Here is a 13,303-nt window from a genome sequence, read left to right as displayed (position 1 = left end):
TGTCTGAAGTGCTCATGGTTGCCAAATGCCTGTAAGATTTTAATTTAGGTCAAGCAGATTGTCTGGGCAGACCAGTAACTCTGATGGAGATTTTGGTTGTCTGAAGATAGCATCTGACACCTGAACATAGTATAAGTAAGGTTAGAAGGGGCCATCAGATGTCATATATGCAATTAATAGGTCAAAGATGACCTAATATAAAGGATAGGTTAAACTTGTCTAGTCAAAGTTTGCACATTTCCCACAATAGAGATCCCATAGTCTTTCTAGGCCCTTGTTCCAGTGTCATGTTGAATTATTTTTTCTTATCTGCACTGAGATTTTTTCACTTGTGCAACTCTGTCTCCTGTCTTTTCATTGTCCACCTAGGAGAAGAGTCTAGCCGTGTCTGCTCTTTAATCTCACTGTGTTTAGCTGGAGTAACAATTATATCTCCCTCCCAGTCTTTTCCTTTTTAAGCTAAACAAAGTAATTTACTTCAGCCTTTCCTTCAATATCATATGCTCCAGCCTTACTTGTCCTTGGTTAAGCTCTATCAGACTCACACTATTTGTCTCCAAAATTAGTGATAGTAATCCAGATACAATCTCACAGTATTCCAGATACAGCCCGATAAGCAGTTACTAGACAAGAAATATAATTACTCTTGACCTACTGGCTACTGTTTCACTACTGTAAAAAAACCCCAACAAACTGAAGTGGAAGTATATATAGAGAAAGAAAAGCTATAAACAACAAAGATCTATGAAAGAAGAGAAAAAAGCATGGATTTGAGCAAAGCTTGGTCAGCAAAATTGCAAAAGTTGTGGATCTGAGAGTGCAGTTGTGCTAGACAGCCATGCTGTCAGACAGTGGAAGAAAGGCTGTGATCTATTACCTTTTATGCTGCAGAGGTCTTGGCAAAGACTTTTACTACCTCGAGGCATCTACAGACTTTCAGGTACCAACGGAGTATATTCCAGGCAGCTCCCCAGAGGGTAAGGTCAAGATTCATCAGATTTCCCTTCCTATCTCCTAATGTAAATCATATTGGCGGATATAAGAGCTATAATTTATAGCCAGCCTTCTGGGTGGTCAGCTTCACATCTCGTAAATTAGATAGCCAGACACATGTGGGTCAAGTTTGGAAATGCACTGCATTTCTCTAGAGAAAGGATAGATGCTTTCCAATTCTTCCTCTACATTTGATTGTTTCTACAAATCCCTATTTTTACTTTTTATGTTACTTTTTTTGTCAGCTGTGCATTGTCCCTATTTTTTCTCTCATTCTGTTATTTTTCTTCAGTTAGTCGTTGTAGTAGATCAGTATATGAAGTTATCTGACGTTTATGTGTAATATTTTGTTTATCTGACTTCCCAGATATAGAATAAAGGACTATGTTCCTCTTCCCAGCCTTCCTTCCCTTGTTCTCTCTACAGAAGCACATATTTCACAATGAGATGGACTGCAGAGAAAGTTCAAAGAAAGTTCTCTGGATGTCAAAGGTCATGATGCTCTCTTGCAGGTGAACAGCAGAAGAAGATGTCCCAGCTCTTCTTAAATTCTAAAGATAGATTTAAATTAGTCTCAGATGAGTCTGTGGATTATCATAGCACTTGCTGTACAGCAGGGCCTGAGATCCTTTCTTTTTTTTTCAGACTAGGTTCGTGCTTGATTCTGCTGGTCAAAATAATTATTGGAGAAGAAGCGTTAGTGAGGATGATGCTGCACCATCCAAATAAATCTTTAGGCAGTGCAGATTATTTTGTTCTAATGTAGTGTTCACAGTAGAAGAAATTATTGATATAATTCTGTTATCAAAATTCTTTTGTTTTTTTTTTTTTTTTTATCCTGCAGTCCCCTCACTGTCTGTTTTTGATACAGTCAAGAGAAAGAAAATTCGAGTTGAGAGAATACAGTGGTGTGGGATGCTCTCCTTCTGGCAATATCAGCACCAAGGAAGAAGTAAGTAGTATTGAAAACGGATCTAATTCAATACTGTGGAAAGTGATAGTTCCACTAAAAGGCACTGGAAGCAAAGAGGGGAGTCTGTTTTTTCTGGTTAGTCAATGGGAATACATCCAGTTCAGTCTCCTACTGAGTACATCAGCCCATATTATGAAGGTTACTTGACCATTCTCATTTAAGTAGAATGTATTACAGAGCAGACTATCTCTGTGAGATGCAGAGATGTTAACCAAGGTGGGGAGAAAGACAAAACATATTGTCTTTCAAATCCTTGATTATAATATTGCAGGAATCAGTTTTTATACTATCTCATCAGGGTAGTATTAAAAGACCCTTGCGGCCAACAGCCTGATTTAGTTTTAGAGCTGCTGTACAGAATCTGATACGGGAAAAAGGTGGGAAAAGTGTGCTTCTTAAGTTGACGGAGTCTTTGCAACTGCTGGCAAATCCACTGGATGAATCTTTTGACAAACTGGACAGGGTGAGTTGGAGATAGATCCTTAGTAAATCTAAGAGCCGAAAATTGGCTAAGCATCTTGGAAGCTTGTTTCTTGTTTGGCTCTTTTCCTTGTCCCATCCCCCTTTCTCTGCAGCAGAAGCAGTGTTGAAGGGTGTGCACTCCGTCTAGCAGGCTGTTGGAGGAGTCTCTGGCCTCAAATTACACAGCATGAGAACTCTGTGCACAAAATTAGCAGCAGAGTTCTGTGTATTAGGTGCCAGGGAAAAATGTCACATTCAGCAGAACTCAAGAGGCGAGATGTGGAACAGAAAGAACTGGAACAGGACATCAATTCCCCTCTAGTTTTTACTGTTTTTCAGCAGACATACCTGAAAGTGTCATAACCACCTTGGACTAAGAATTATTTGGGTAGTAAATAGATTTTATTGTATGTCTTAGTCACAGGCATGTTTGGCTTTTACTCCACCCCCCACCTTCACTTCCTCCTTTTCATTTATTTTGAAGTTTTCTTTTGGCCTTTTCACAAGGAAAACACTTTTCAATCATGAAAAGGTGCTGCTGACATATGGTTTTCTGGCCTCTTTTCCACCTACCTGTGTTATGATTCCCGATGAGAAACCCACTGTTATGGCACTGCATTCACATCGTGCAACAGCTTGTACAAGTTGTTTGTAGTGAAATCCGGAAAAATGAATAAAGTGGTGGCAAATAAATAGTGATGGCAAACAGGGCAAAGGCACTAAAAAGGAGACAGGAGCAGCTACTCAAGAATTATGTTCTATAGATACTACCTCTGTAGCTGCTGTCTCATTCAGAAAAGCTATTACAGCAAAGGTCATGGTTTGGGGGTGTATTTTGGCTTCTTCCACACATCATAAAAGTGGTAAAATTCTTGCCACACCACTGTTAGATTGCCCTGAAACATATGTGTGAAAGAAGCTGCATTAGGTTCTGCATGTGGAGCTGGATTGTCAGGAGACAAAATGAATTATTTGGGGCTATACATGTACACGCATACACTTACTGTGTTGTCAGACCAGACTGCCTTTGTAGGCAGTGCTTGTTTAATGTATTCCTCCCCATTCATTCTCCTCACCGTGTTGATGTCTGTGCTGCGAACTGGGCTGGGAAATTGATCTGTGGCTTAAAAAAAGTGTTTTTACAGCAGGCTTAGTTAGCTGACGTATTTTGCAGAATAGCCTCAGATGTGCCATCCTGTGAGGCAGAAAAAAAGCAAGAGGATGTGAAGACAGGGAATTTCCTAGGCTGTTACCATTACCATATACTCATTTCTTGAAATCCTAACTTCAAAGTTCTCCAGTACCTTTGTTAGGCTCAGATTATTGAGGCAATCTACTAGCACGATGATGTATTCCAAAATTAAATGGCACTCTGGGCAGAAAGTTATTCTTAATTTCCTTTCCTTGTTCTTTTCTGTAGCAGCACAGGCTCATTGGCTACTGCTGTTTAACATATGTGATAGTTTAGCCACTACAGTCTTTTCTGAGGGTTTGGAAATCTGTTCTAAGGCCTGGCATCAGAGCATTACTGGCACATTTTAAAAGAGCAACCTTTTTAATATTGTCTTCTGTTTGCACTGCAGGTGATTTTGAGTGCAGGTGGTTGCAAAGGATAATGGTTGTAGTTTCTCACTTTTTACCTGATTTTCCCCAAGAATTATACCTCTACTGAGCATTTTTCCTTCTCACCTCCCCCCTCATGAGGAAAGTCTTAGTCAGCCCTATTTTACAGGTGGCAAAACTAAGGCAGAAGGAATTACACACAGCAAGCCAGTGGCTGAACTCGTTATGGCAATTAATTAAGAGGTCTCTTGTTCAGACCCACTTTCACATAATGATGCAGCTTTCTGCCTATTGGGTATGGAAGACATAAATTCCAGCCTTCCACACTTGAAAAGGATGGTCCAGCCACTGATTTGGGATTGAATTGCTTGTTGAAATGTTAATTGGCACATTAATTCCACAAATTTATCTTTCAAGGAATGAAGGCTGAGGTAATAAACACCTGGTAGGTGAGGCAGCAGGTGAGGCAGGCTGTAAGTATAGCTGTGAGGAATAGACAGAACAGAACTTTGAAAATCACAGGACTTTGCTATTTATTGCCTCTTTATTTGCCACTTGCCTGCCTATCCTAATCTCTAGTTCCCTTGCCCCCTGATTTTATTAAGGAAATTGTCCCAATTTATGAACCATTAGAAAATGAGCCATAAACTCTCTATAAGGAGCAGACTGGATATTTCTGCACCAGAAAATTGTGCTTCTTTGACTATATCAGTGTATCTTAAGTAGTACAACTCCCCTAGGGTAAAGACAATTATACCAGTGTAAAAGTGCATATCCAAATATAGCTGAGTCCCGAATGAGAAGGTACCTTTGTACCAGTAATAACTAGGTCCACAGTAAGGGACAGATTTATTACCTTACCGTTAGAAACCTGAGGTGACAAAACTGGGAATACAGCCATTTCATAATTCCTGTATATTCCTAGGAGACAGATAAAACCTTCATAGGGAGAACTGGCCCACTTGAGGTCCTGTTTACTGGTCAGTGGTACCTGTCTTTTTTCACTTTTCAGAAAACTTCACTTACCTACAGGCACTTATCTAAGGTTTCTTAATAAGGTAAAAGGAATTTGGTCACAGGATTTCTTCAAATGAATGGGGAAATTAAACTGTTAGGAACAGTGTAGGTTGATTTGAATGCATCGCTGCACAAATTCTAGTAAATCCCAACCCTCTTTTGCCATTTGGGGAAGTTCAATGACATTTTTTTTGAGTAATTTTAACAAATCTTTTAACTTGTGAAATTGATGAAACAGAATTTTCTTTGCCTTGAGTAGCAATAACTCTATCAGATTTTTGCTTCTCAAGATGATTAGGAGACTTAAAACACAAAAACCCTCCTGCCACAAAGCTGCACTGCTGCTGTGTACTAAAACTAGGTTTTAAAGTTCTGGAGGGGTGGTTGTAGGCATAGCTCTTTCAGGAGTGCTTGAATGGAACTTTCCTGTTTCTTTGTCTGCAGTGGCCAGTTGTCAGATTTTCTCACTGATGAAGTTGACTGGAGCACAGGGCTCCACCTCCAGCCAACATCTGTCATGCACAATAGCAGTGACAGGCTCTGCTCTATTTCTTCCTTATTTGCCTCTTTTATCCAGGAAGTGATATGTCATCTGGATGAAGAAATGTTCTCTTGTTGTTTCTGAGCTTCCATTTTTCTCACTTGGTCTAGTCCTGGGCATCAAATATCCATCCAAGCTCTTCAAGAACAAAAAGTTCCGTTGCTCATGGAGAAGTTCCTTCGACTCTTCCCATCTAAGTGTATTTTAGAAATATTTTTAAAGGAAGCAGGTTTATTTTAAAAGAAGAATTGTTTTCCACAGAGAGGAAGATCATAATGCTGCTTGTGATATTGTTCTGCATAAGAAAACTGGCAAGATCTGTCTATTGAATCTTGAACTATCAAACCTCAGAATGGTACTGTTGATTGCACATTTCCAAAATACTGATAGTATCAAAAGAAAAACCCCACTTTTTGGGGTGTTTTTTCTTTTTTTCTTACAATACTTATTCCATATTTTGCTCAAGCAGTAGAGGTGAAAAAGCCCAGATTCAGGTATATGATTTAATTTGATGTTCTGAGAAGAATGTAATTTTTAAAAATGCTGGTCTTTCTTTAACATTTGATTATGTAAAGCTATTCCATGTTGAGTAATAATTTATTCTGGAAATGACACCATTAAATTCACTGTCAGGAACAGTGTTAGATGCTGACCTTTAAATTTCTTTAGTCCAAGATGGATTATTTTGTTGTGTTTATATCAGCAGGGCATGGAAAGAGTCTTTTTCTGCACATACCTACTAGCTACTTTTTACTCTAAAAAGGCAGTCATGGAAACTGTGTCCAGATTTAATTCAAAGCAGAGTTCCAAATTCTATTAATCCATACTCCTGTGACTTTTATAATCCCGACACAATGCATGACAGGGAGAATATCCATACATTCAGGTACTATGAATATAGCCATTATCAAATGAAGAATATAAAATCAATTAGCCCAACTGTCAACTTACGCAGTCTTTGTTTTTTTTTTTTTTTTTTCAAAGTTTCAAGTCAAGGAAGATAGGACAACTAAAAATTTTTTTTCTTAACTTTTTTTTTCAACTGTCCTGAAATCATATAGGAAAGAAATGGTCGTATTACTTATCATTGTGCCCACTGCCTCCTAAGGATTTTGTAACACTACCTGCAAAAGAGCTCCAAAGATTGCAGGACAGACATGAGTAGCTTATCTAATGTGATTTTTGTCCAGAAATTTTACAGAACTGTAATTAATTATTCATGTGCTATAATAAAAATAGTAGCTGTTTTATACATGGCTGTATTTGAAAATAAATATTGTAAAAGTCTATTAAAGCATTCTGTAAAGCTGGTGGTCTGTACAAATATTATTAAAGGAAAATGGAAAAGATCCCCAAACACTTCCCAAGTCAGTGTTATTACAGTTGCAGCTCAGTCTCAAGCAACCACAGGAGTCAAGGCATCCAACTGCTAACGATGTGTATTCTACAGGAACAAATATTCCACATATCCTTTGAAAACAATAGGTTGAATGAAAGTATTTTGCAAACCAACTCTGTTGTATGTGTTTCTATTTGATGTTCAGCTTCCTTGCAGTGCTGGCTAAATGTTATTTCCTTTGCAGATTAGTCTGTGATGAGATCAGGCATCTTTTAACAATATTATTGTTGTTCACTTTCTCCTATCACTTGAAAAATTTATTCTGTGGCTGGTGATTGAGCATAACTGCACAGCACTTTTGTAAGGTCAGGGGCATCAGAGAGAAGCCATTATTCTGTAGAGACATGCAAAAGATCCAGTAGCTGCTGCCCTAGCAGATGGGTTATGTAGTGCTGTCATCCAAACTTGATTCAGCTGAGTATTTCTGCTACATTTTTTGGTTAACCTTTTGTTAGTGGTTCATGTTTCTCTAGTGATTTGGGACTACATTCCTACTTTTCATTAAAATTCCTCACGAGCTTTGGTTGTTTGGTTCTAGCTGACACTGTCAGATTTCCAGGGCGCTATGTATCCTTGTACGTGTGTTTTCTAACAACAGGTGCGTTGGACAGAAGGCCACAGTTTCACAGCTCACAGGCATGTCCAAAATAATAGAGTAGATTGTGAACTGTGAAGAGGCATAGAGTGGTGGCAGCATATGGTCATGATTCAGTCATCTGAGGATTCTCTTAGTAGTCTCCTTTAATGAACCAATTTTTATTTTGTATTCCTTGGATGAATTCCTGTTTCCTCTTGCACATGTATTTGGGTGGGTGCATATTGCCACAATGACCATGCCAGCCATAGTATATGGATGGGTTTTCTCAAAACTGAGAGCTGGCCATGTCAGCTGATGAAACTGGGTACTTTCCTAGTGCAGGCAGATCTCTTGACATAGGTACTGTCATTAGGATATCAGTTTTGTAATGGATATTTATTTCATTAATCAGATAATTATTTGAACAGAGAAAGGATGTGTATTTGGTTAGAGACAGCCTATTTTCTCAGCCCAAATAATAGAAATTTTTATTTCTACTATAGTAGCAAAACACTAGAAATGGAAAGAAAACATGTAGTTGAGGGTCTGATTTGGTACAGAAGAACATGACAAAGCAGTGCTTCCAGTCTTAGTCTCACAGCCTTGGTGATCCCTCTAACCAATCAGCTATCCACTCTTCTGAGGTAGGAATCTCCCTTTTGTCAGAAAAGCAAACCATTTTTCTGGTTGAGTTCAGAACAAGAAAATACTGCAGAATCATAAACATTCTTAGTAGGCTTAGCATTATTCTGCCAGGTTAGTATTATTACTAGCTGTAATCTCTAGTAGAGAGTGGAATTGAGCTGCTTTCAGTTTGCTTTACTCATCTTACAGCAAAGCAGATGCATAGAAAATTTGTCTGAGAGTTTCTGTCGACTTGTTTTCAAAAAGTCACGTCCCTAGAAAAACAATGAACATGTATTTTTGCATTGTGTCATATCCTCTGTCTATTAAAAGATGTACTTGCATTATATCTAGATTATCTTTCAGGACATTTGAAAAAAATTAGGATACCCTTCCAATTATTTTCTTGTCAAAGCTATGATATGTAGCAGAGTAGCAGATCAATCAGAAAATACACCTCAGAATTTTTCTGGTTCTCCTGGTCCTTTTTGATCAGGAGACACTATAGCCCCTCTCAAATTCTATCATGGTGCCTAGAGTTATCCATGGAAAGGAGATGGGTGAAGGATTTACTTCATTAAAATGCAATGCAATGCAGTTACTCTCAAGGCTGATGATTACAGTTGTAAATAGAGTTTTATTTTGAAGGATGCTGGTTGATTTTTGCTCCATTCAGATGGGAATTTTTGTTCTTGGCAGCGGAAGAATGAGAAGGAGGCAAATATGTATTGAACACAGAAATGGAAGAGAGTCAAATACTGAAATGGAGAGGCAAGGATGCATGTAACAGCTTTTGACTAAGGCAATAAGCTGTGTTACAACTTAGCCATATTGTTACGAAATCGTGGTTTCCTCATCATTTTCTTCCTTTTATTTTCTTCCTGAAAGATTGTCAAGTGATATTATATAAATGCTTCGTCATTGCAGTTTGAGTACAAGCCAGGGTGAGCCATTACCTTGTCTTTGTGCCTGGCAAGTGTGGGTTGTTTTGAGCATATGAAGCCGAAAAGATCTCTGGCCTTTAAAGGACTCCTGCCTTACTTTCATTGATCCATCCTTCAAATCTCATCTTCTGTGCCCAATGCCCTGGTGTTTGACAAGGCTGATTTTTTTGATGATGCATTCTGCTCCCATTTTAAAATTTATTCTTTAGCTCCACCTCCTGGCTCTTGGTCTGTGAAAAGGAGGATCCTTGGGAATCACAGAGCCTCAAGAAAGGATCAGAAGTATTTATCCTAGTTTACAAGTATTAATGTAGAGGTGTATATGGGGACATTTTAGCTGAGGCAAAACAGGCTTTGCTGAGCCCACTCATACTGGCTTTCAACAGAGGCAAATGTTTCAGTGGAGGGTGGGCAATGGAATATGTGGCTCATAGTTTCTTCTTTTTCTTGGGCTTTCAGTTTCTCAATTGTGGCAGTTTTGAGACATGACAGACATCACAGAACAGTCTCTCTTTATTACTGTTTTCCCCTGGTACTTCCTCAAACTCGTGGGGGTGGGGAGGTACAGCAGAAATCGTCTGACACTGAAACATTAAAAAAAGATCTCTGAGGCCTTGCAAAGGAGTCTTGTTTCATGCAGGGAGAATTACTTTGAGCTTGTGTTCATCCTATTAAACCAGGAACTGCCCAAGAAGTAGAGGAATAGATCTTAGTCATCTGGATTTAAGAAGAACCATGTCTCTTCCCCGACAGCTGCGAGAAAAGAGGTAATGTGTCTCTCCCTGCTCCAGCCTTCCCACAAGCCCCATGTAACTCCTGTGATCTATTTGATTTATTTGGATGCAAGCATCTTTGGTGATTCTAAAAGGCTTCTTCTTGTTGTAACTTCCACACTCTTGGGCTGTTTATGGTCGAGGAGACCATTTCTTATGCTGGAGTGGACTTTCTTCTTTTTGTGAGGAATATTCACCACCTGGGACATAGTGGGTCATTGTTCTCTTTATAGCTGCAGAACAGTTTCCCTTTTGCTGGAGTTTATGATACAAGTGTTTGTAATATGACTAATTATATCTCTTGGTCTCCATAACCACATCCCTCTTCACAGTAAGGGGTAGTATTTACGGTATTGTGGGTGGTGCTGATTCACGGCATTCTCCTCGTACAGAAAACTATTGCAGGGTGTTGCATCATTACTTCAGCATTTCAAATGGGCGACACCTTCTGGAAGTCCCTGCTTGGGATATTCTCCTAGCAGAATAAACTGAGACAACTACCACTTTTTTTTGTATTATCAGAATATTTCATATTCTGTCAGCTCGGCATTTCTTAGATGATCCTTTTAAAAGTCTCTATCTCATTTGTTATAATTTTTTTCCTCGTTCTGGATGCTTTTTACTCAGGTGTTAATATAAATACCCCTCTAACCACACTGAGTTATAAGACTGAAGCAAAGATGAATGCCTGTTACTTGTCAAAGCTGTTCCCCCAAGGAGAAGGTCACAGAGGAAAGAGCACCTGCCAATCCATGCTTTTTGTTGTGTGGACAGTATAGACCAGTGACTATGACTGTGGTCATATGGCTGCTCGTTAGGTGTTCCTGCAGGGATCCTTCCTTCTCACTTCAAATCCAATTCTTTCTAGGATCTGCAAAGCTTATTCTTACCTTGCCTACTTCCATGTGTTCCTTCACACATTTTTGACATTTTCAAACAAATATCTTCGTGCTTGCTTCAGGCTATCTGCTGTGACTGCCAGATAAATGCCAAGGTTTGACCCCTGTGCGGGCCACTCATTTAAGAGTTGGACTGGATGATCTTTGTTGGTCCCTTCCAACTCCAGATATTCTGTTATTCTGTGATGAATCTTACCTGCTGTACTGGGAGGTCTCTCTCCAAATATTTGATAGCCTACTCTTTTTTTTCCAAGCCTCTTTAAGAGTTTGCTTTATTGTGATGTTTACAAGAAAACTTGACAACATTTTGACAGCTGGTGTAGGCACCACTAGTTTTGATATAGAACAATACTATGCTTTTGTTTCTTTGTTCTTTTTCTCTTTGTGCTTATCCTGTTGTTTCTTTTCTTATATGTATGTGGTACATTTTACATATCCTGCATGGAGTATAAAGTTTTTAGGATTTAGCTTTGTGCTGTCAGTTTCTACAGCACCTTGCATAACAAGCTCTTTTCTCAGAACTGTTTTCTATTCCCTACAGTAATGCAGTAATAATAGCAGCATAAATAATGATATATTGTGATCTCCTTAGAATAAGATCTACTGATGCAGAGTTCTTATTATAAATCTCCTAGATTAAGGAAGGATTAAGGATGCATCCACAGCTGATCACATTTCTCAGGAAAAGCTTAGCAGTTCAAGTGTTTGTTTTGTAGTCCTAGCAAGCCTAGGAATGAGAGGGGAATTTTTCAGGCATGATGAATCTTCACAATGGTCACTGACTTATGCTGAACTTATTGAAACTTGACATCTCAAAATCAAACCTCCAGAGGAAGAGAATGACACCATGAGCATCTAACATCTTGATTTTTGTACTAGAAAATGTGATATTGCCTATCTTTGCTCTATGTGTCTCAAAGACTATTACCAGTATGAATAACCTATATCTTCTGTTCTTACTTTACAGTGATTTTGACCAACTTCCAGATGATGTACCTGTTTCAGCTAACATTGCAGATATTGAAGAGAAGAAAGGCTTTACTAATTACTATGTAAGAAGGGAGATTTTTCCTGCCTATATATACCTTCACCTGTGACTGGTTTTGTTGTGGGAAGCAAAATGCAATTAATCTGGTGTAATTGTTTTTCGGCATGAGTAATTCCATGTGGAAGACTTCTCAGTGCTTTATTTTTCTGGAATGGAGTATAGTTATCCCAGAATCAGTCTAAAATTTATTTTCTGAATGAAATGTGGACGATATCCTCTAACATCATAATTATTTCCTAATATCTTTTTTGTCTCCTGTTGGAGTGCTGTACTGTTGAAGATAATGGGAAAATAATTCAGAGGGTAGAAAGGCAGAGTCTTGCTTCATTATTCCATGGTACTGGCAAGTTAGGATGCTCCCATCTTCACAGGAGGTGGCATATTAAGACAAGAAAGACCACACAGGGAAAGGCACTAATATTTTCTGAAGGTTTGAATATGAGCAGCTCAGTCTGACTTCTGCTGAAGACATTGTTTATAAAAACCTTCCCACTGCAGTATTCAGGTTTTATTCTGGAATAGAGTGATGTTTGGTTGCCCTATCTTTATGTTTGCTGGAGGATCTGGCTGCCATGTGACTCAGAGGTCAGTGCAAAGAAATTTTGTCAAGGGACAAATAAAATAGTGGTTGAAGGAGGTCAGACCATAATTTCTGCAATTGTGTACATTAAAGTCAAAAAGAAGTATGTATACCTTCAATTCTGAAAATCAATGCATTTAGATGTGTCTGTCTCTAGATTTAGATGTCCAAGGCATCTTATTCTAAAATATTTGTATTTGTCTACCTAATTTGTTTGTTACTGAGGGAAAGTGTGCAAGGATAAAGCTGAATATAGTAATTTCATGTTTCCTTTTAAGATTATATAATATAAAGCAGCCATGCTTCGTATGCAAGCTGGACCCACACAAATACCACACTGGTGCTCCCTTGTTATTTCCTATTTCCTATTTCCTGAATTTGCAGATGCTTAACTGAAGGCTTGCTTTCCTCTCTGCTCCTAAGAGAATATTCCCACTAATGGAGCACCGATCTTGTGTTCCTATTTTATTCCTCACATTCATTTGGTGAGTATTTATAAGTATGAACATCAGCCTGAATCCCTCTTCTCTGTTTCAGATGTTTGTCATTGAAGTAAAGCTTAAAGGTGGTGGCAGATACCTGATTTTCCGGCGCTATCGCGAGTTCTATGCCCTTCACACCAAACTAGAGGAGAGATACGGCTCAGAGAGCAGTAACAGCCCATTCACCTGCACACTCCCTGTACTGCCAGGTAAGCTGTCAGTACCGAACCTTTGCATAATTAGCAGCTTTCTCAGCTCCAGGCTGTCCTAAAGAGGAATGCAGTGAGTGAAGTAGTTGTGACAAGGAACCAATTCCTAGCTAGGAGTGCCAGAGAAGTCATGTTCCATTGACAGTCCCATCACTTGTGGTAAATCCTTTAGAAAATACGTAATTTTTTTAGCTTCTACTTCCTTCTGATTGCTTCATT

General features: G+C 38.8%; 1 protein-coding gene across 7 annotated transcripts in view; it reads left to right on the top strand.

The window, feature by feature from the left end:
* NCF4 (neutrophil cytosolic factor 4) overlaps window positions 1-13,303 on the top strand; it is a 76,986-nt gene that overhangs the window by 56,556 nt on the left and 7,127 nt on the right. For 4 of the 7 annotated variants that reach the window (XM_088165349.1, XM_088165347.1, XM_088165346.1 and 1 more), the window contains 3 exons: window positions 1,838-1,945; window positions 11,733-11,817; window positions 12,931-13,084. In XM_088165349.1, coding sequence (XP_088021475.1) covers window positions 12,931-13,084 — 154 coding nt within the window. In that variant the 5' untranslated portion in view covers window positions 1,838-1,945; window positions 11,733-11,817. Of the gene's footprint in view, window positions 1-1,837; window positions 1,946-9,773; window positions 9,861-11,697; window positions 11,818-12,930; window positions 13,085-13,303 lie in introns of those variants that run through there. The other 3 variants (XM_014885318.2, XM_088165345.1, XM_014885317.2) reach the window with 2 other exon arrangements.

This window comes from Sturnus vulgaris, chromosome 5, assembly GCF_052056855.1.
Source record: "Sturnus vulgaris isolate bStuVul1 chromosome 5, bStuVul1.hap1, whole genome shotgun sequence".
NCBI lineage: Eukaryota > Metazoa > Chordata > Aves > Passeriformes > Sturnidae > Sturnus > Sturnus vulgaris.
The sequence above is the reverse complement of the archived record's forward strand: the minus strand, read 5'-3'. Positions and strand labels throughout refer to the sequence as shown.